This window comes from Euphorbia lathyris, chromosome 5, assembly GCF_963576675.1.
Source record: "Euphorbia lathyris chromosome 5, ddEupLath1.1, whole genome shotgun sequence".
Classification (NCBI taxonomy): Eukaryota; Viridiplantae; Streptophyta; class Magnoliopsida; order Malpighiales; family Euphorbiaceae; genus Euphorbia; species Euphorbia lathyris.
Window position 1 is genome coordinate 82999086 of NC_088914.1, and position 22698 is coordinate 83021783.

At 33.5% G+C, this 22698-nt stretch overlaps 2 protein-coding genes across 5 annotated transcripts; both read left to right on the forward strand.

Annotated features, from left to right (window-relative positions):
• Positions 1–4392: 4392 nt before the first annotated feature.
• On the forward strand, positions 4393–13893 carry LOC136229448 (uncharacterized). The gene is made up of 15 exons (XM_066018243.1): positions 4393–4736; positions 4830–4942; positions 5539–5588; positions 5729–5962; positions 6065–6217; positions 6406–6501; positions 6594–6614; positions 9014–9115; positions 10231–10262; positions 11109–11209; positions 11313–11385; positions 11576–11607; positions 12774–12864; positions 13159–13270; positions 13361–13893. Exons 1-15 carry the CDS (start codon positions 4483–4485, stop codon positions 13679–13681), a joined length of 1785 nt encoding a protein of 594 aa, XP_065874315.1. The 5' UTR covers positions 4393–4482; the 3' UTR covers positions 13682–13893.
• A 2304-nt stretch (positions 13894–16197) lies between these two features.
• Positions 16198–22575, forward strand: LOC136229270 (uncharacterized). 4 transcript variants are annotated; one of them, XM_066017940.1, is made up of 6 exons: positions 16198–16330; positions 17807–17987; positions 18206–19043; positions 19129–19239; positions 21838–22010; positions 22083–22575. In XM_066017940.1, exons 2-6 carry the CDS (start codon positions 17901–17903, stop codon positions 22281–22283), a joined length of 1410 nt encoding a protein of 469 aa, XP_065874012.1. In that variant the 5' UTR covers positions 16198–16330; positions 17807–17900; the 3' UTR covers positions 22284–22575. The 4 variants fall into 4 exon arrangements, with proteins under 4 accessions (XP_065874012.1, XP_065874011.1, XP_065874014.1 ...); XM_066017939.1 differs by having other exon boundaries at positions 16314–16454; XM_066017942.1 differs by having other exon boundaries at positions 16325–16450.
• Positions 22576–22698: the final 123 nt, after the last annotated feature.

The window sequence follows — 22698 nt, forward strand, 5'->3', positions numbered from 1 at the left end:
GAAAGTGGGGAGGGCTTGAGCCACAGCCTTAATCATAACTTCCTTACCCGCGGCCGACAGGAATCTGAAACTCCACAAATTTAATCTCTTTCTAAGTCTGTCTTTAAGGAAGCTAAAAATTGCCACTTTTTTCTTACCAATCAGAGAAGGCAAGCCCAAATATCTACCAGTATCAAGAGGGTTATGAACTCGGAGGGAGTTGCTAACCTCAGTGCGCAAAATAGAGCTAACATTCAGGCTAAAGAAAATCCCCGATTTTTGCAGGTTGACAGCATGGCCAGATGCCGCTTCATACAACCTTGGAAATGGATGTAATAGTCACAAGCCTGCAGTTTAGACTATATAAGAAACAACAATTGCAATTGAAGAAATCAAACCTTAAAAAACGGAAACAGATAGTGGAAACTAAAATAACAATATAAAGGACATATCAGAAGCAAACTAACCAGTGTAAATGGCTTCTAAAAAGAGTAGAGGAAGATTCAAACCGTTTGAGACAACCTACAACAAATCAAAAAATTCATAACCAAAGAAAAATCCAAATCACTGAAATACAGAGAGACAGCGATCGGAAGCAAACTCACCAGCAACGGGAGAAATCGCTTTGAAATAGATTAGATGGAGCTCTCTCCCTAGTGCATCGTTTATGAAAAAAATAAGGAAAAGTAGATATCTATAATCTGTATTGAACCCATCGACTAACTCAGGAGTTCAATTAGTATTGAACCCAAGAAGAAGGAAATCGATCGAGCAAGGGAGTTACAGTCACATTTGGAGAAGAAGTTGAGAGAAAGAAGGAGATAAAAAACGCAACGGAACTGTTCAGTGAAGTTTGATAAAGCTGGGTAATAGTGGTTAGAGAGAGAGAGAGTGGATTCAGAGGAGTTGAGAGATGAGGAAGAACGTATATGGACAGATTAAAAGTATACTCACCAGAACAAATAGAGGAATCAGAATTAAAAGTATATGGACAGATTAAAAGTATACTCACCGTGTAACACAAAGAAGAAGAAGGTAATCAATTTTCTACAAACACAGAGAAATCAGAATGAGGAAGACAATAGTTTGAGGGTGGAGATGAGAAGGTTTAGAGTGAGAAAAGATAAAAATAAGAATCAGTTTTCACAAAACGTGGTATTCCAAGCAGTTGAGAAATTAGCACGATCGACATAAGGCGAAGATGAGGGAAGAAGATGGAAATAAGCAGAATTGGTTTTTTAAGAAACACCTGCAAATTACGATTTTAATTTAATTTTAATTGCATTATAAATAAAAATTAAACAAATATTCTAGGAAAATGCCACATCACCAAAAGCTTTAAAATGGAGCCACAACATCGATTTTAGTATACAGCTTTTAATATATTAATAGATAGATTACAAAAATATAGAGGAATTAAATAAATAAGAAATTGGGGCATGTTCTTGGACTTTTTTTATTAATAATTCACGGTGATTTTCACCTGACCAAGTGAATTTGATCAATCACCGTTAGATCTAAGCTTATTTAATTCCTATGGTGGAGATTAAAATCATGGTAGGGTTCAGATTCACACCATCTAGATCTAATGGTGACTGACCAAATCCACTTGGTCAGTCACTGACTAGGTGAAAATTACTGTAATAATTCATTATTATGCACATTTCTTTTTTTTTTCTATTAATAATTCATTATTATGCACATTTAATCGATATTAATAAGTGCATGCATCAAATATTAAACAATAGAAGCTACTAGTATAGTGGTAAGCAGCGTCCAAGATAAACCAATGTGTACGGTTTGACTCCTTGCACCATCACTTTGATGTTTTTTCTATTAAATTAATTATTAGGAACATTTATTAGATATTAAGCAGTGTTACTATGTTTATTAGAATCTTAAGATGATATATATATTCTCAAAAAAGATGATATATATAAATGACATTTTAAGAAAGTGACGAATAAATAACTTTCATTTAACCAATTTTGTTAAAAATCTTTGAGACATAAGGAATCCCCACACGAGTCCCATCAGGCTGTTGGAGAATCGAGAATATTTTTTTTAGTAATGGTGTTTGATAATATTTTGGAGAGAATTATATTGACTCTATGTAGTATTATTTTAGTGTTTAAAGATAGATAAGATGGTTAAGGATACTTATTTCTATTTTAGATATTCTATGTTTAACTCCCTCCAACCTCATTTTTTTTTTAAAATTCTTATTTATTTTAATTTTATTTTTGGGTAAATTCCAAAAAAAACCCCTGTGGTTTGATGTTGTTCCAAATAAACCCTTGTGGTTTGGTTTTACAAAAAAAAGGACCGTGGTTTCGCCGTTACCCGAAAAACGGAAATTGACTTAACACCGTTAAAAATGCTGACGTGGCAAGGGGCAGAGTTGGAAATTCGATTTTTTTTTAAATTTTTTTTTTCTTTTTCTTTTCCTTTTTCTTTTTTTTTTTCTTTTTCTTTTTCTTTTCCTCTCCCTTCTTCTTCCTTCTCTCCTCCTCCTTCTTCTTCTTCTTCTTCTTCTTCTTCTTCTTCTTCTCTTCTTCTTCTTTTTTTTTAAATTTCTGAAATTTTATTTTTTTTAATTTTTATTTTTCTTTTTCTTTCCCTTCTTCTTCCTTCTCTCCTCCTCCTTCTTCTTCTTCTTCTTCCTTCTTCTTCCTTTTTCTTCTTCCTCCTTCTTCTTCTTTTTTTTTTCTATTCTTTTTTTTAAAATCTGGAAATTCCAGATTTCGGGAAAATTCCAGATTTCTTTGGAAATCTGGAAATTTTCGGAAATCTGGAAATTTCCGAAACTTAAAAAAAAATAAAGGAAGAAGAAGAGGTATGAAGAAGAAGAAGAATGGAGGAGGGGAGAAAAAGGAAGAAGAAGAAGAAGAAGAAGAAGAAGAAGAAGAAGAAGGGAAGAAAGAGGAGGAGGAGGAGGAGGAGGAGGAGGAGGAGGAGGAGGAGAAGAAGAAGAAGAAGAAGAAGAAGAAGAAGAAGAAGAAGAAGAAGAAGAAGAAGAAGAAGAAGGAAAAGGAAAAGAAAAATTAAAAAAAATTAAATTTCAGAAATTTAAAAAAAGAAGAAGAAGAAGAGAGAAGGAAGAAGGAGGAGGAGAGAAGGAAGAAGAAGGGAGAAGGGAAAGAAAAAGAAAAAGGAAAAGAAAAAGAAAAAGAAAAAGAAAAAAATAAAAAAAAAAATCGAATTTCCAACTCTGCCCTTTGTCACGTCAGCATTTTTAACGGTGTTAAGTCAATTTCCGTTTTTCGGGTAACGGCGAAACCACGGTCCTTTTTTTTTGTAAAACCAAACCACAAGGGTTTATTTGGAACAACATCAAACCACAGGTTTTTTTTTTGGAATTTACCCTTTATTTTTCAATAATTATAAAAACATGTTACTATTATTAATTAATTTAAATGGACTCTTTATTGTTATTTTGATAATACTTTTGAATTCATTTTTAATATGTCTTTACCATTAAAAAAAGGTAAACATATTTAATATTCATTTTTTCTTATGTCTTTGCCATTAAAAAAAAGTAAACATGTTTAATTTTTTATTAGTTCAATGCTAGTTTCTAAAAAATGATAACATTTTTACAGTTTTAACGCGTTGAAGGTTAAAAAATTTTTACCCAGCCCTAACGGGCTAGACTTTGAAAATTTACCATTAACTGCACGGTTAAAATTAGCCCTCCAAATTATTGTGTTAAAAATTATTGAATTTTACGTGATATAATATTTTTAACGTTATAAAAATTTATTATTAAATATTTAAGCCACTGTTTAGTTTGGATTCTGGTTCCGCTACATGATGGAACTATTTATATAGCTAATCTGTTGATTTGGATTTTAATTTTGGGTTTATAGCTACTGAATTTTATTCATGAAATTCATGGGATGGCTGTTAAATTTCAAAATATAATATAGAAAGTACTTAATTTTACACTTTCTTTTACTTTCTAATATTACAACCACTAAAGTTCGATTAACGTATTAAAATAACTGTTAACGATCTTAAAATAAAACATTTCAAAAATTGACGATATTCAAGAACTAAAGTTGTTTGTAACGACATTTATCATAAAACTGTATTTTTTACTTTCTAAAATCACAATTTTTAGAACTTTCTCTCTTCTAATTGAAGAATACTGAAATTATCTTAAAACGAAAATTTTAAAAAATTAAAATTATTTAAAATATCATCAATTCTGAGAATGTTTTATTTTAGAGATTGTCACGGGTCACTAACAATAGTTAAATTTAATGGTTATTATATTAAAAAATGTAAAGTTAAATAACTTTTTTAAGTGAAGTTCAGAGTCTATGGTGTTATTTACCCTTTAATTTTGCAATAATAATAATAAAAAATGTAATTTACCAGTAAGGAAATGGAAGTGAAATATCGGAAAATTTTGATGGATGTAATCAGAAATCTGTGCAAAGAAGATAAGATTTGATATGGGTGCACAAACTTGGCAGTATCTCACTCTGTTGAGCTTCAATGGCGTTGTCTGCTCATACCCACAACCTTTCTTTTCTTTCCACAAGCAAAACCGTGGCAATCTTCCATGGAAAAACAAGATCAAAGAGAGCAGATTCAGTTGTTGTTAAGATGGCTTCTACCTATAAAGAGGGACAGCTAGAAAGGCCCAAATGGGCAGGAGAGACTCCTCTTTCTCGTCTTGTTGGTGATCTTATTTCCTTCAAACCACTCTATGCATTGCTTAAGCTTGGTGCCAGACAAGTTCTTATCAGGTTTCAATTGAGAATTCTAATGTTTGATTCATATGTTTTTATAGTGTGTGTGTGTGTGTTCAATTTGGGTATTTTGAAATGTTCCTGAAACAGTACAGCGGAGAAGAATAACATTCCATGGCGAGAAATGTCGAGAGAAATTCTGGAGTCTGATGTATATACGGAGATAGAGAGTATTCAGAATCCCTCAATTGTATATCCTGATTGTAATTTTCTCAACTAATTGAACTCCTAATTCAGTTTTCTTTTGCTTGTTCATGGTTCCTGATTGGCTCTCTGAAACTTCTGCTGCTACGACCTAATTTTCGAAATTCATTTTCTTATTTACTTCATGTACTGTAACTATGAGTCCACACTTTTGATTTCATGCTTTATTGGGATATTGCTTCTGGTTTTGTTTTAAATTGTGGTAGTTGTTAACGTATGAGTAGAACCCTATCTTGTTTGGTTTTCCTAATTAGAATAGGAATTGAAACTTCACTTAAATCCTAATTTACTTTTATATGAGTTAGATACTTGGATAAAGGATGAGATTTCCTTACTGTTAATGAATATGTGTTTCTGTAGGCAAAATTAGTCGAACCTTGTGAATCTCTTGTTTTTGTGTTTGCATTTCTAATTTCTTGTTTGGCTTATGAAGCTTGTTATTGTCAACACCAATTCCTAACAATAGCATTTCAATGTTGTGTTCTTATGGTGGTTTTGAAAGTTCAAAACCTTTGTTCTTTCTTAGTCTTAGCCAAGGTTATAAGTTAATGTTTTCTTCAATGGCGAGGGAAATCTCAATCCTTGTATTCTGCAGATTATCTCAATCCTTTCCATGCGTATGACGAGGGAAATCTTTCATGGCTTGTAAGTTCTTACTTCAAATGCTTGAGTATTTCTGGTAGGATTTAGGTAGAAATTATGTTGAGTGCTACATTTTCTTCTTGCTCTTGTGAATCCTAAATTGAAAAACAACAACAATCATATTGCTTGCCTAATGTACTCAGGCTGCTGCAGAAGCAGAACCTGCAACTATGTCAATGGTGAGACGAGCCATACCTGATGCTTCCTCAGAAGAAGAAGCAAACCGAATAGTGCGTGGAAATTGGCTTCAAGCAATTGAAAAACATCATCTGCAATATTCCGGGAAGTCCTTGATAAGTGACATTGTAGATATTGGGTGCTCTGTAGGTGTTTCCACAAGGTTCCTTGCAGACAAGTTTCCTTCTGCAAATGTCACTGTGAGTTCAACTTTACTTTCCTTCGATAATATAATCGACGAAATTGAAATTCACATCTCTGATACCTCACATTTTCGTTGTGCCTCCATAAAACTGCTGCAGGGTCTTGATCTGTCTCCTTATTTTCTTGCTGTAGCTCAATTCAAGGAAAAGAAGAGATCCCCAAGAGAGAATCCAGTAAAATGGATACACGCCAATGGGGAAGACACCGGCTTGCCCTGCAAATCATATGATCTCGTTTCTATTGCGTATGTGGTATGAATTTTCTCTAACAGCTACATTCTTTCTTGGAGCTTTTCGGACAATTCTCGCTACATTTTGATCAATCATTGTCTTCTGCATTAGGACCTTATTTTTTCTTATGCTTTAATACACACCATGCTTGAAGATTGTGTTTGAAAAAGCTGTTGCTATGTGATAAGTTGAGATGCTTTACAATGCAGTGTCATGAATGTCCGGAGAGAGCAATAATTGGTATACTGAGGGAAGCATTCCGTTTACTTAGACCCGGAGGAACTATAGCTCTGACAGATCAAGCGGTAATCGAACTCTTTTGAAACTTTTCAATCAAACAAACTACATGTTTCCCTGCTTCCCGACCATTAATTCCGATTTCCCCCCCTTAATGCAGCCGAAGTCGAAGATCCTTCAGGTGTGGCTCCTATTCTGTTAATTTAGGACATCTTGTTGTAGATATTTGCATATGTTATATATCAATGTGTTGTCATTTGTTACAGGAACTGTCTCCAGTTCTGTTTACATTAATGAAGAGCACTGAACCGTTTTTAGACGAATATTACACGACGGATGTAGAAGGAAGAATGAAGGAAGCTGGATTCGTGAATATACGATCACTTCTCACCGATCCAAGACACTGTACTATAACTGCAACAGTTCCTAATTCTTGATGAAGAAATCTGCTTCATTTTCAATCCTCTGAGGCATGAGATTTGTTTGTTCTGGTGTATTTTACTATCATTTTTTTGTGTGTGTGACAATTAATTACATTAACTAGCTAGTTTAATTTTGATTGTTAATTGATTTCACTTAATCATCAATTTACTTACTTTTCTTAAATTGAAAATCATAACAATCTGCCTAAGTTGTAACTTCGTAAGTTGACTCACACTGTGTTATTAGGTGTTATTTCAGTCACGTTTACAACTTATACTAACTTAAGCAAAAGAATGTACATCGGTTTATAGCTTATACTAACTTAAGTAAAAGAATGTACAATGTTGGAGCTCGGGAAGACACTCCGGGAGTGCAATTCCAATACCTCTAGATCTCTTCTTTTCAGATGGAGAGCCGCTTGAAGTACCACCCCTTTTAGAGTGGAGTTCAGTGACCGAGTACCATCCTGGGAAGAGGCTCTAGGAGTGCAATTACAACACCTCTAGATATCTTAGATGTAGATTACTAGTTCTATGTGGTTAAGCCAGTAGAAAAGATCCAGATCCGATTTTTCGGAAGAAACTAAATGATGAAGATTGATTTATAATTGCTTTCCTACGAATTTGGATTTATGAGAAGTATGAGAATTATCGTCTTTTTTTGTTTTAGTTGTAACTTTTATAACTTTATTACTCTATGCATTCTTTTTTGTTTCTTCGTGGATCTTGTACCCGCCACAATCTCTATTTGTGTGTAGTTTTATTACTACTTATTTTCTTGTTGTATTTTTTTTTCTTTTAATAGAATGAAATATACTTTTTCATACAAAAATAAAATAAAAGTTCATTAACTTTATTGAAACAAAATGAAGTTTAATGACCTTTTTGAAAATAACTCTGAACTTCAGTGACCATTAATACAATTCACCCATGAATTGTAGGTTGAACTTGTGTTTGCAATAGGACCATAATGTAATGTATTTTGTGGTTAGAACCAAAATGTAATCTATGATTATTAATACATTATGAATGTACAAAATTAAAATTTCAAAGACTTTCAGATTAGATTTTTCGTTCAACTGTTGTTATTTCCTATCTGTTTATCATATATTAATTGTTTTTTCTACTAAAAACAATTGTTTCATAATTTACTAACGGTCACTTAACCGATAATGAAGAAACTTAGGTGGACTACCTTATCTGACCCAATTATTTTTATTTAATTTAAATACCTTATCTGAAGTCCCATTTGAGTTGGCTATTTCCCCCATTTAATTTAAAACCAACATTATTCTTCCTTATAAATTAAGCAACACAGCCCCACCCCTTCAACCTTTTCTACTCTACCATAACAAGTCAATCACAGCCGTCAGATACTATCGTATCTAATTAATAAATTTACCTTAATATTTTGGCTTTAAGATTTATTTTTAAACTTTACATTTTAACATGTACATATATAATTTTATTTAAATAATTGACTAATAAATTAATATGAAGTGACATGAGATCTAATGCACAGATTAATATATAATGCACCATGTAATATTCTAAAATTTCTTCATATTTTGGTGTACGTATTTATGTATAAATTTTCAATAAAATTCGTAGTTCAATTTCGACTTAATTAGCTTTTACATTATCAGTCTATAAAATCTTAAAAATGAAAAATATAAAATTTTATTATTTTGATTAAAAATGTTGAATTTTTTTTTTTGGATAGAGTTATTATTATTATTGATTTAAAATGATGTGAAGATGACTTACTGAAGGGGTTTAATATCTTGACCAATTTACCAATAATTGAAAGTTGATAGCCTAATTAAATTCAAATTAAAGTACAAGCGTGATTTAAAACAATTTAGACAATTAAAGGGACTAAAATATGAATTTTGCCTCGGAGAAAGTAATCTAATCCAACGGCTCAAAATTAATCAGGCTGATCATCTTATGTTTTCACTGTAAGTTCTCTAAATTCTGTTGGGGGTAAGCAAAAGAGAGAAGAAGAAAAACTGATCCCCTTCTCTAAATCACACCCAAGTTTCTGAAATTGAATTCAGCTAATTCATGTTTCAGTGAAGAAAAGCCAGTTCCTTTCTCTCGTATTCGTTCTGAATTTTGATCCCGTTTGGTTTCCAAAGTTTTTTCTTCTCTTCAGATCATGGAGAAAGAAGAGATGGGACCGCGTGATGAAGAGACGGAAACAGCTGATGCGATTGAGCTTGTTCTCTTTCAAGTCTCGGAATGCTATGTTTACTTGGTAACACACTCGCAATCTCTGAATCTTTATTTACTGATTATCGTTTGGTACATTTGTGAATGAGTTCTTTGCATTGGTAGAAATAATTGTTGATCTTCTTTAGTTTTTTTGTTTTTGATTTTCTTTGAATTCGAGATACATTGTTAGGAGCAAGATGTTAGGAAATTTGATTGGGATTTTAAAATTGGAAGTTGAAGGAACTGCAGCACTGGGAAATTTTAAGAGTTCAATCATGACATTTCGTTGAATTTTATTGGAATAGAAATGCTTGATCTGAAATGCTTGAAATTGTTACTTTTAGGTGTGTTTAGGAACCTCTATGATAAGGTTTTTATTTCTTGTTTTGATAATGGGTTCTTGAAGTTACAGATTCATCTTTGTCGGATGTTTGGGGCATTTTCTTATAAATTTAGCTAAATTGGGCACTCCTTCAAAACTATGTTGTATGGAAGCTTTGATTTTAAAGCTTTTCATGTTCCGGCTTCCGAAACTCTCAGAAAACTTGTATGAAACATTTCGGATCAAGTTTAAAAGTCGGAAATTCGTTTCTTAGAAATTGAACAGTCATTTCCTAGGATGTAATGTGTTTTAAGAAGTGGATCATTGCTAATCACATGTTCATGGAATCCCTAGTATTTTCTAAATCATCTTCTACAAGCTTTCAAAATGAAAGTCTTTTTTTCACCTGTATGTAATTCTTTTAATGTATATATATGGAAATATTGAATATACATTCTCGAAATTTAAACAATTTATAGATATAACCAATTATTTTAATATTTCCCAAAGTTTCATTTCCTATGTTTTTACAAATATGGTTTTTCATTTCCATTTCCATTTCCATTTCGGTTTCAGTTTCAGTATCTATTTCTGTTTCCATGTAATAGAGCCTTCAAGTGATCACTGGTTATATTTTGATATGCAAATGCTCTTACTTTTACGTGTTACATAGTGCAATTTAGTTGATGTTTTTTTTGATCTTATTGATAATGTTTTCATAAATGATTATAATTTACATGTGTGATTTAAAACACATTACGCAGATGTAGTTTTCTCGTTATGAAGTCAAGTTCAATGAAACAACTTTTAATAGCTGATTTTATTTATCTGTGCAGATACCCCCAAGGAAAAGTGCAGCTTCTTACAGGTTTTGTCTCTATTTTCTTAAACAGGATTATTGTGATTTATTATGCATATTTTCTAAAGAATTTCGTTTATGCATTTCTGATTTTGTTCTCTGTTTGTGCGTTGTGTTGAGGTTATTCTTTATTCATAATGGCAAGATCCTCTTGTTTCTCGAAAATTATTTAGATAAACCCCTTAATGTTTGACTTCAATCATGGCTATCAATCAATTAAGGGGTTCATGGAAGACTTAACCATTTAAAGGTAAATTCGGTACATAAGTTCAACTCATTCCAATCATATCCTCTTCCGCTTCTGTGTTGGGAATTGGAAAGGTAACAAAGATACACTTTCAAGACAAACTACCGGGTAAACAAAGAGTGTGATTTCGAACGGGCTTGTTTGGTTCAGTTGATGTTTTTCATATTTTGCCGTTAGCTGTTTGCTGGTAGATATTAACTGATTTTCCTTCCAAAATAACCATTGGTAGCTGTTTCTCAATCCTAACCAAACACAAAACAGAAAAAAGGAGCTATAGAAAGTAAAACCAAACGGGCACTACATACATGTTAACATTTGAATTGCCATCCTAAGATGACTTCACATATATTGGGGCTATATATGGTTAGGTTCCATTTATATATTCGGTGAAACCTGGATCTCGACAAAACCCTTTGCACTCACCTGTTCGTCTTTCATCAAATACAACATTTATCCTCTAGAGCTACGTTTTCAAAATATATTCTACAAACTTGGTTTGGTTGCATAATAATGCATACTAGTCTTTTTGCGCATCGACTCTGATGGTTGTGTTAATGGCTTAAATTTCAATTTGTTATCGGCATTTATATCTTTGAAATCTCTTTTAGGGCTGATGAATGGGATGTGAACAAATGGGCATGGGAGGGGACACTGAAAGTCATTAACAAAGACGAAGAGTGCATTATCAGACTTGAAGACAAAACCACTGGTTAGAAAAAGTGACTTTGAAAGTCTTTAAATTCGAAAATAGTATGAAGCATCTTCCCTATAGAGTAGTTTTTTTCTGAAATGGTTTGATTTCTCCTACGTAGGTGAATTGTATGCCAGGGCGTTTTTGAGAAATGGCGAGCCACATCCGGTAGAAACTGTAATTGACAGCAGCAGGTCAAGTCTATTTCTCATTGAAGATGAGGTTCATTTTTGCTGTGCTATTTATGTTATTGATTGTTTCTTGAGTTGTTAGCACACGAAATAAGCATAAAGTCCGTACTATATCTAACATTGTTTGTTAGCTTTTCGTGCCTATAAACATGGTCTCTCTAGGATATCTAAATGAAAGTACTTTCTTTTGCAGATACTTTGTTCTGCGAGTAGAGGAAAACATTGGTGAGCTGCCATGTCTCTTGTTTTCGGTTTTGTATTAAGGCTAACAATTCTGTTTTTAAGATGTTTTGGTACGTCCTTTCTATAGCTTAGGATTCTTTGTACGAAAAACGAGACTATAAGCTGCATTTTCTCCTCGCCCTTCTTCTTTTCCCCTTTTCTTACTTTCTTATTTGATAGCCTGTGCTTTTTTTTTTTTTATTTCCACTGCCTAATATTGTTGTCTCTTCTGTTTTTGTTATAGGCCAGAACTAGTTGTTATCATGATCAACGAATTGCAAAATATCATTTCCAAGCAAGAAAAAAATTGATGGTTTTAACTTTTATTTCTTTGATCTTCTATAAACGGAAGAACTTGTCATTTTCAGATTTACTTAAAAGACAGTATACATACTTCGATAATAAATATAAACTTGTATATGAACTCCTAATTAAGGAGGAACTCCTGTTATGGAAGGTCATACCGCATCATTGATTTGATGGAATAAGAATCCCTATCCAAATAGGAGCTGGATTACGACTGCTGGTCTAATACGTCCAGCCTATATAAAGATCCCGTTTGATATACCTGACCTATATAAAAAGGTCCAGCTTGACTTTCTTTAGAAACCAGAAGATAATATTCGGATATATTATCACTTGGAAAATTCTTTGATGCGGATAAGCTTTAAATGTAAACTTCGGTTATGATTCACATTTCTTCGTGTTCGACTCCCTTTAAATATATCTATTCCAAAAGTTCCATGTATGGGATATATATTAGCTGCTTTATGCTACTTTAGAAACTCTCTGTTACTGTTCTTTTCTATAAATTTTTTTCGGCATTGCAAATATGGCATTGTTGTTTTTTTTTTTTTTTTTTTTTTTTTTTGAGTTATCTCACTTTTTCCGAGGGCGAGCCTTGGCGCAACGGTAAACGTTGTTGTCGTGTGACCAAGAGGTCACGGGTTCGAGCCTTGGGAGCGGCCTCTTGCCAAAAAATTGGCAGGAGAAGGCTTGCCCCCAATAATACACCCTTGTGGTGGGACCCCTCCCCGGACCCCCTTAGCGGGGACGCGTGGTGCACGGGGCCACCCTTTTTTTTATCTCACTTTTTTCCTTCCTGCCCTCTCTTTTTATTTACAGCTACAGTTTTTAAGTTGACATTTTATTGATTGGAATTCATGCAGATGGTCGCCTTCGACATGCATTTATTGGGATAGGATTTCGGGAAAGAACTGAAGCCTATGACTTTCAGGCAGCCCTTCACGATCACATAAAGTAATTTCCGACATACATGTCTTCATTCCCTAGTATATATTCTGCAAGTTTTTGTAGTTTGTATTGCTGATAACTTATTAAGTTTCTATAACTTTTGTCATTGTAAATTGCAGACTGAAACACAATTTACAGAAACATCCCGACTGATGCGACATGATTATCATTTTTCTAGCATTTATATCATAAACCATATGAAACATATATATAATATAAAACGATTTTAATACGAAACCCGAAATTGTCACCCCTTCATAGTTATATGATTTATGACCTTGTATTATGTCTTTGTTATAGATATCTGGACAAGAAAAGAACTGCTGAAGAGATGGAACAGCAGTTTCAGAACACATCCGCAACTGATTACAGCTTGAAGGAAGGAGAGACGCTTGTGCTTCAACTGAATAACGTATGCCTCGTTTGCAATTTTCGGTTTTTGTAGGTACCTATACATCCTAATAATTGAATAAATAATCTTTCCATTTTGTGATTTCAACAGAACATTACTGGATGTGTGAAGCCTAAGATGTCCGAACTAAGTAAGCTGTCGTTAGAGGAGAAGAGTGATAAAAAAGAACCTATCCTCAGTATCAAACCACTTCCTCCGCCTCCATTACCATCGTCGCCCGTCACTTCTCCTCTCAGTTCTCCACAAACTTCTCCGTCAAGCTTGCCACCGAAAATGTCCCTCGACGGAGCTTCTGAAGATGAGTCTCCCAGCCCTGCAAAGGAAGACGCCAAAGAGCAAGTTTCTTCTGCAAATAAGAGCGTACAGGCTATACCGGATGAGGACTTTGGCGATTTTCAAGCAGCCGGCTGATTTATGAAGCACAAAAACATGTTTTGATGATCATGGTGATGTAAAATAGCTGGTACATATCTACACTGTTTTTTGATTTGCATTGGATAATGAAATCTGCTGCTAAGATTGGTTTACATTTTTTTTTCCTCTGTTTCTAGTTGCTGATATTTTCTTTCCATTTGTTTCCAATGTTTTGATCAAAGATGTTTATGTTTATTTTTGTCAATGAAGTTTTGTGTTCTAAATTAACTATAAATATGCTAAATTGAGATGGGGATAAACTCCAAATTTGTTTCTAACGTTTTTTTGGAAAGTATAGATATACCCTTTACGTTGTGCTCAACGTTTTCAATACGTTGCAATTTTGGGCCGAGGTAATATCATTGCTCCTGGTTTGAAATGTTGAGACTAAAATTTTAGTATTTCCTACAGTTTTCCAAAAAAGGGCCGTCTGGACTGCCTAGGTGCTCAAAACCGAGAACTCGTTCCGATGTTCTCCGATTAGCCTTTTATTTTTTTTATTTTTTTTATTACTCCTGAAGCCGACCCCGAATCATTTCGGGACTAAGGCTTTGTTGTTGTTGTTGTTGTATTACTCCTGAGCGTAGCCGCTTGGACATTTTTTTGACATTTTTGTTGTATTACCCCCGAATTATTGCAACGTTGATGTTGACATTTTTTTTTTGACAAATCATATACGTATTTTGATATTAAATCATTTTATATTATTATTTTTAAATAGTATAATACATATTTTTAATTTTATTTATATAATAATTTGTTTATTAATAAATACAAATTCAACTAATTCCCGATTAATTTTTGAAGGCTATGTCCACCCGATTAGCGGCTAGCGGGTTTTACAAGTTGTGGTTGGAATTTTTTTATTTTATTTTGTCCAAGGATTGAAACATTGAGACTTGAATCTCAGAAATACTTTGACCTTCCTTTTTTTTTTCTTTCATTTTAGGTAACTAAGAAAGAAGAATGCCTCAATGGTAATGCTTTCTTTAGACCAGTTTCATAGATATAGATATGCCAAAACATTATAAACTTCTTTCTTATTTTTAAGATTAATTAAAAGAAAAATACAAACAAGTTATTGTTATACCTACCCACAAAAAGAAACCTTTTTGGATAACTAACAATCCCAAAACTATATACTAAAGATAAAGAATGAAGAAGATGAACAATTTCAAAAAAACTTTCTTGCAAGCAAATCCATCAAAGCTTTACTTTAAGATTTCTATTATTCTTCCTTAAATAACTTTAAATTTCTATTATTTTTAGATTTCATGTGCACAAAACTGATATATTTTAAAAACAAAACTTTGGTTTAAATTTTAGTATACGTAATGGATATTATTTAACAGAAGTCGAACGAGAATCAAATTGATTAATTTATATAAGAAAATAAAATTTCTATTAAGCCATGAAATCATTACAAATAGAAAAAATTCCATATAAGGTTTGGTGAATTAATTCATTTCAATTTTCTTTTGACTTTTGTACTAGTAATTAAACAATTGAAGAATTTTTGTTGTATCCCACTTAAAAATTAACATTTTTGGTGAAATTTTTATATTTACTGTTTTTTAACAGTGTAAAGCATATAGTTTATTTATAAAAAAAGTCTATAATTATTTACTTATGGATATTACAAAATTACATAGTTTTATGTTTATATACTTCATTTGATATAATATATATTATTATCTAGTTTTGAAAATGAGGGTGGTTATAAATTTAAGTATATTACTTAATAGTCGACAAGTTATAATCGGTACCAATTTGGGGTGGCAATTCGTATTTGTGTATTGGATTTATATCATGTCAAGCGATATTAATGACACATTATACGAATACGATACAATTACATTTTTTTATATGATTTTACACTATATATATAAACTCAAGTTGTTTAATAATTGAGTGAAACATCACTCCATGATTAACTAATAATATTTGATTTGACATAATATGCAAAATTAACAAAAGTAACAAATCAAATTAAATAAAAAATAAGTAAAGTAAATATGATTAATAGACATTACTATAATAAAATAAATATAGTAAACAAAATTAAATGTATTAAACTTGTCCAATGACCCATTTATTTTATGTTATAAACGAATCAAATAGGTTAACTCGTTTTAAATATGTATATTTCATAAATGAATTAATCTATTTATATTTCGAACACTTAATTCTCAATTTATATCTACATAACATGTTTTATTATATTGAACATCTGATCATTAATTTTTTTTATAATAACTCACTTTTTAATAATTTTAGGTTATGAATTAAATATAAATTATTTTATAATTATATATAATCAATTAATGTTTAAATTTTAAAATCAATTTTTTTTTAAATTTCATTGTTATTACTTTTTAGTTTTTTTAACTTCAAATTTAAGCATTGATATTTTATAATTTCCGACAATATTACTCCGGGCGGAGGGAGTCTTTTAGTCAGCTTCATAGTACGCCGCATAACATAAGGCATGACAACCTGAGGGACCCATCCATTAAGACTTGTGTGGGACCCATTTCATCTTCTTCCTTCTTTCTTTCTTCTTTTGTTTTCTCTCTCTCTAATATTTCTTGATTTTCCTCTTACGTGTCAAACAGGCAGCGGCTTCACACCACGCCTCTCGGTTATGTAAGTACAGATTAAACTAATTAAAACACCTGGTAATCTTTCGGCCCCTCTAGAATTTAAAATTGAGCTTTAGATTATCTGACTCATCAATGGTTTTTTCAGCTCCTGGATAATCTGACTGTATGTGAGTTCTTCAGCTTCTTTTGTTTTTTCGAGCTCTTTTTTGGGGTTACAGAAAAGGGTTTTTCTATTTGATCTTCTTAATTGTAAATGTTTTTGATGATCGTAGCTTTCCTTTCATCAATTTGTTCTGCAACTTTTGTTTTCCTGTTTTCGTTCTTTTATCTGGATAGAAGATAAATTCTCTTTCTCCTTCTATCTCTTTCTGGGCTTTTTTTGTAGTGTTAAAAGTTATCTTTTTACTTTCTTTTAATGATCATATGCAATTGAGGTATCTTTCTATTGGAGGATTGAAATTCTAGAATAGATGGATTGTTGAGTCATTATTTGATGAATTGCTTCAAAGGGTTTTCAATTGGCTCCGAAATACTTTCAAAAGTTGTGGTCTTTAAGGATTATTGTTCTGTAATAGAGTGAATTTGCTTGTGTTTAATCTGGTTTTTTATGTTGGTATGCAGTCGCCTTCTCTAGTCAAATCAGAGCACCATCATCTATCCATTTTTGTTGTATGACTTGTTGCCTAATAACTATTTTCAGTGTTAGAATCTACCTTTTTTGGCTTAGCTTTGGGCATAACCTTTTGAAGTTATTTGCATGAACATCTTCAGTAAATTGCAGGTTGTTAGACACTTCCAATGTATCCAAGTGTTCCATTTTCAGTGTAAAAAGGTGTATAGTATGTTCCGGATATGGATCTTCTTATTTTCGAGTAGAAAAAACGATAGAAGTTGTGGAGCAAAGTGCCTCTTCTGTGCTTGCAGTTTTTGTATTAGCAGTATGGGGGATACTCTTTCATATGACACCATAGTTTCTGGTGATTTCGGTCTTTAGGGTCGGTTTGGTTTAACTGTTTCTGCTGTTAGATGTTAGCTGATTTTCTTTCCAAAATAGCTATAGTTAGTTGTTTCTCAATCCTAACCGAACACTCTTATATCTATTGTTTAGAGTAAAACAACAAAAAGGAGAACCAAACGAGCACTTAATTGTAACTATTGTTTACATTCAAGGATGATCTTATTTATATTTGTGTTATATAGCCTTATAGGCTTCTATCGATTTTGGTGAAATTCAGTAGGTGTGCCGATTGAACTTCATAGTTTCTTCCTGGTCCGCCCGTTCATTAGTTTATGCTCTAGATGATTAGATAGCTTGTGAAATTATTATAGCTGAGTTTATTATATGAAGAAAAAAAGAAAAGGTTTCCTATGAAGTTTACTTACTGAATGATCCAAGTGGCTGTTCTGGTGCCTTTTTTCCGGACGACATTTCTTTGTCATTTAATAATTTACAGTTTTCCTTGCTACATGAATTTCTCTTCTCTGATTTTGCCTACTTTTTTTTGTTTACTACCTGCAGATAAGTAGAAACTTGAAGAATTTTGACCATATTTTTAAAAAGTGAAGGAGAATAAGCTGAACACTTCTGTGTCCAAGGTCGAACGAAGATCAATATGGATCTGAAGGGTATATCATGGGTTGGTAATTTTTACCATAAGTTTGAAGCTATGTGCTTGGAGGTTGAAGAAATTATGTACCAGGTGAGTCCTTTTGGCAATTTTGACATTATGCTGTTCCAAAGTTCTTCAATCTTCTAAGAGGACTCAAAGGGGTCTCCCGAGTTGGCAGCTAATTACCGCAGCTAGAAACATCAATGCATTGCCTTCAGTCAATTGTTTATATTACTAAGATAGTAGCTTCTGAAATTTGTAGTTCTATTCTGTAACTTGTGTCGTTTTTGCGTAATTTCTTTGGGCAGGACACAGTTAAATATGTAGAGAATCAGGTGCAGACTGTTGGTTCTAGTGTCAAAAGGTTCTACTCAGATGTAATGCAAGATTTGATTCCTCCATCTTCAATGGATGCTGCGAAAGGTGCAGACTCTGACTTGCCTCTGGATTTTTACGGTGACGTCGGGATCTATATGAAGCCAAAGATAGGTATGAAGGAAAAGCAAGCAAAAGTTGGTGATGTAAAGAAGTTCACCGAGAACCAAAAAAAGACTACTAATGAGAATTCAGATTATGCTCCTCCTTTCGAGAGACTTAGTCATGTGGATAATCTGTTCCCACTAGCTCAGGAAGATTTCACTGGAGGAGCCTTGAGAAAACATAATAAAGAAAGTCTGTCTAAAAAATCAAATCTCCGTACCAGGAAAAACTCTAAAACGGAGAGTGCGTCGCTGAACGAACAATCAGGAGCTGTTACCTGTTCGGATAAGGATATGAATAGGGGGTCTTCATTCTGTGAACCTTCAAATGAAAACCATCTTGGAAACTCTACTCCAGGAGCCTCAAGGCAGAGTATTGAAGGGTGTCTATCTAGAAAATCAAATGAGATATCAAGAATTGACACTCCTTTCGGTCAACTTTCAAATGAAAATCACAACTCATTTCATCAGGAAGCTAAAATTATAACTACAAGGCTTGCTGGGGAGATGGGGACTGACTTAATTGAAGAAAGGCAAAATGAGACTGAAATTGTAAGCAAACAAGGTGCTGATATTCCATCAGATGAACCAGCATCTGATGTAGTTGATTTAGCTGAAATGGATATGAGAGCTTCCTCGGGCGGTGCCTCATTGGTGGAAGCAAATGGTGACTATTTGCTACTTTTCATTGCTTTAATTTGTATTTTTTCTTAACAGTGCTGAATTATCTAAACTGACTTCTGATTTGGCAGCTACAAGTATTTGTATGAATGATGGGGTGATATCTCCTGTTGAATCCTGCACAAATTGGCAAGTACTGAGTGATGAAATTGCTTGCGGGGAGGATTTTCTGTTCGATTCAGGTACCTTATATGTTGACATGTTTGATGAGATTAACAAATCCATATTCATGTGCATTGATAATTTCTGTTGAGACCCTTATTCTTCCAAATTATCAATCGTTGCTTAATCCTAACTGCAAAGTCATCTACTGTCATGTACCTAAAACGCCATGACAGCTTAATTCAGTTTAACCTGGAGTCCACATGTTGGGGTCTGAAATTGCACGAAATCTGCACTATCAATGATGAATAAGTTCTGCACACACAGTTCTTAAAGGCATATTTTTCTCTCTTGGAGACCTAAATGCTATTCTGTATCTTCTGTATCAAAAGAGAGTATTTCTTTATATGTGATCTCTATTGTTATGGTAATTCTTGATAAATGACTCTTGATCAATCTTCTGGTCACCTGAAACCACAACAGACGTCAGAAAAGGGGCTGGAGTTCCGGCGAACCCTCTCCGATGCTAAAGTGAGTGATATTGTTGATAATATCAGGCTAACATAATTAGAGAAATGAAGTTATGAGAAGTAGAGTTAAGATACCTGGGATCCTCCAATACCTCTGCTATTTATAGATAAAATATAGTGCATTTGGACATGTGGCAGCTCATGATAGGTCTTTGGACCCTATCTTTTCGTGCCATTGTATTTCTGAAAATGAGGAGCCTGTGTTTGGAATCCAGCATGCTGATTGGTCCACGTGTTTCCAAACACTTCTCTGAAGACAGCCTTCGGTTACTCAAGGTGCCCGAAGCCTTGACCTTGGTCAAGCTTCGGCCAAGACTAACCATCATAACAAGCCTGAACTGGCTTAGGCCCATCTGAGGTCTTCGGATCATAATAGGACTTTCTGGCAAAAGCCCAAATGACTTAATACCGTATCATCTATGTTTTGAAGGATAAGAAATTCATTATCTGTTACTTCATTCGTATTTTATTTTCTGATTTCATTCTAGGCTTTTCCGCATATACCTGTGCTTGCATAGCCATGGACATGATAGATTTGCTTATGGTCTGTATTTATTTACTTGCTTAATGTGTTCTGCTGGATTGTCTAGTTTTTGAGGAAATTTATTGTTGTTAGTTAGGAGCTATATGTCACAGGGTTAGTGTGTACCTGCATGTGAGTTAAAGGCTCTTTCATCCTGCACGGGCGGGGAATTTCCAGGACTTAACATATAGCTCTTGCATTCTGACTATGACCTATATAGAGCATGATATGACAATAATAAAATTGTGTAGTGACTCTAATAATGAGAAGTATGATATGAAAATTAATAACCATATTTCTACGAACCATTGGCCAAGTTTTCGAGGTCTTCCACATTCTCATTTCGCCAGGTTTGTAAGCTTTTCTACATGCTCATTTTGGCTAATTGTCCCAATATGCATATCTGGCCGTTTTACTTATGATAAGCTCAACCCTCCTAGGTACTAAACGCTTAGAACCTACAAAATGCAGAATTTTCAATTAGCTACTTCTAAACTGGTGATAGTAGTAGCTGCCTGCAGTTTATGAAAAACAGCCCCCCTTAGTTAAAGTTACTTCTTGGTGTGCTTCTGTTTTCTAATTTTCCTAAAGTAAACATCGGTCATTGTTGTTGTACTAAATCATCCATCGCGTTGAACTCAAATTACTGGATAAAACCTCTCGAGCAGGCCGTTGGAAACCTGATACTGATAGAGACAAGGTCTTCAGAATATGTATGCGTTCACATGTTGCATTGGTAATGCAAATAGTTGAGATTAACATTCCTGGCGGTACTATGTTTTAACGATGAACTTTTTCCTGGCTTGATGAATATCTCGTATAAAATTGAGTAGAAAATTGTCGTTTAGTGGTCAAATCGAAGAGTGTTGTCAGACAGGCTAATATTTGTGTTGAATTCAACCTAAACCAATGTAGTTATGTTGCACGGAAACTCAAACTGAAACAGAAACAGAATCGGATACCGGGAAACATTATTTTAAAGAAAATTTAGCTAGGAAACGGTAATGGAAACAGAAACGGAAACACGGAAACACTAATGAAGAAGAGTTTCGTGCAACATATGTTGGACAGAATTTTAGCCTGTGCTCACCTTCTGGCTGTGTCTAGAAGCACACTTCTGCCTGTTGGTTCTTCCATTGTCTATCCTACTTTCAACTTTGTTTTAGTAGAAGTTATGCAAAATGATGTCTTCAAGTTTGGTTTCTCTGAACTTTTATATCTACAATTTATCGTAATCTTTGAGATTTTGATATTCAATTTACACTTTGAAATCAAATTCTTGGAGCGGAAATTACACTCATGTCCCCTGAACTTTTGCTACTAACGTTATGACCCCTAAATAGCATTTATTGACATCAAAATCCTTGAACTTTACATCATTGTAACATTCAAGTCTAAATCAACAAAAATCTGTTGAAAAATTTACGAAACAACGAAGGTATAAGTATTTGACTATAATTTATGATGGCATGAATAAAAAGAGTGAGTCAATGATGTAGTTAAGCTTGTCCATGTCATCATTTTTGTTCATCTTTTAACACTTATGATCTAGTGCTTTCTTTCTCTATTGATGTTTGTGCTGATTTTAAACATCTTTTGCTCTTTTTTTATACTTATTATTGTAGCAAGGTCAGATGGTTGGAGTACAGATGTAAATGAGGTTGATACATCTTTTGTAAGTGACATGGAAGTCATTCAACAAATTGACAAACCGAAGCTCGAGGAATCATGTATCGTAGTGAATAGAGATGATTTTCGGTTTGTTCCTTGCTGTGAAGGAAAAAGCAAGTCTTATCAGGTACTCTCTTTCACTCATTTTCCACTTAAATTAGTGAATGTAGTAAATGTGTTTACGGAAATTCGTTTTCAGAAAAAGATTCGTGATGTTTTCTCTCCAAGAAAAAGCTCAACAAGGAAACACGAGTATGAACAGCTAGCGCTGTGGCCTGCCGGGGATTCAAACCCGAAGAAAGAAGAGTGTGGCAGTACTTCAATCCCGAGTCTTACAATGAAAGATGGAAAGAGATCCCAAACTGCAGATATCTGTGAAGCTGAATGGGAGCTTCTTTAGATGCTTGTAAAATAAGTTTCTGTAAATAGAGAACCCAATTCGCCTTCATTTGCAGCCTTACCCCTTGCAGATGATGGCTGTTAATAATACTCGGTTTACGACTCTTCCAACGGAAGTCTTGTTGGAATTGATCCGGTAAAATGGCAAACACAAATGGGATATATATATAAATACATGTTCCTGAGTTATGGATTAACTGATTATTTATATAAATGTTGTTTCCCTGATGTATGGGAACACGAATATGATTCAACTTACTCGGGAAATATGATGTTACCTCTCTTATGTCTTTTGTCCATTGTTCTATATTGGCTCCTCTTAACACTAATGAAAGGATTAGTATGGGTTGGGAAGAGAACTTTCCAACTTATGAATCTAAAAGATTCATTAATCCAAGCACTGGAAAATAAACTGG

Excerpts from the sequence above, each read along its gene's own strand:
- LOC136229270 (XM_066017940.1), top strand. The coding sequence starts at position 17,901 with ATGGATCTGAAGGGTATATCATGGGTTGGTAATTTTTACCATAAGTTT. Across the intron at positions 17,988-18,205 it reads TTGAAGAAATTATGTACCAG|GACACAGTTAAATATGTAGA; the intron begins GTGAGTCCTTTT and ends TTCTTTGGGCAG. Across the intron at positions 22,011-22,082 it reads GAAAAAGCAAGTCTTATCAG|AAAAAGATTCGTGATGTTTT; the intron begins GTACTCTCTTTC and ends ATTCGTTTTCAG.
- LOC136229448 (XM_066018243.1), top strand. The coding sequence starts at position 4,483 with ATGGCGTTGTCTGCTCATACCCACAACCTTTCTTTTCTTTCCACAAGC. Across the intron at positions 9,116-10,230 it reads CGGAATGCTATGTTTACTTG|ATACCCCCAAGGAAAAGTGC; the intron begins GTAACACACTCG and ends TTATCTGTGCAG. Across the intron at positions 11,210-11,312 it reads ACTTGAAGACAAAACCACTG|GTGAATTGTATGCCAGGGCG; the intron begins GTTAGAAAAAGT and ends TCTCCTACGTAG.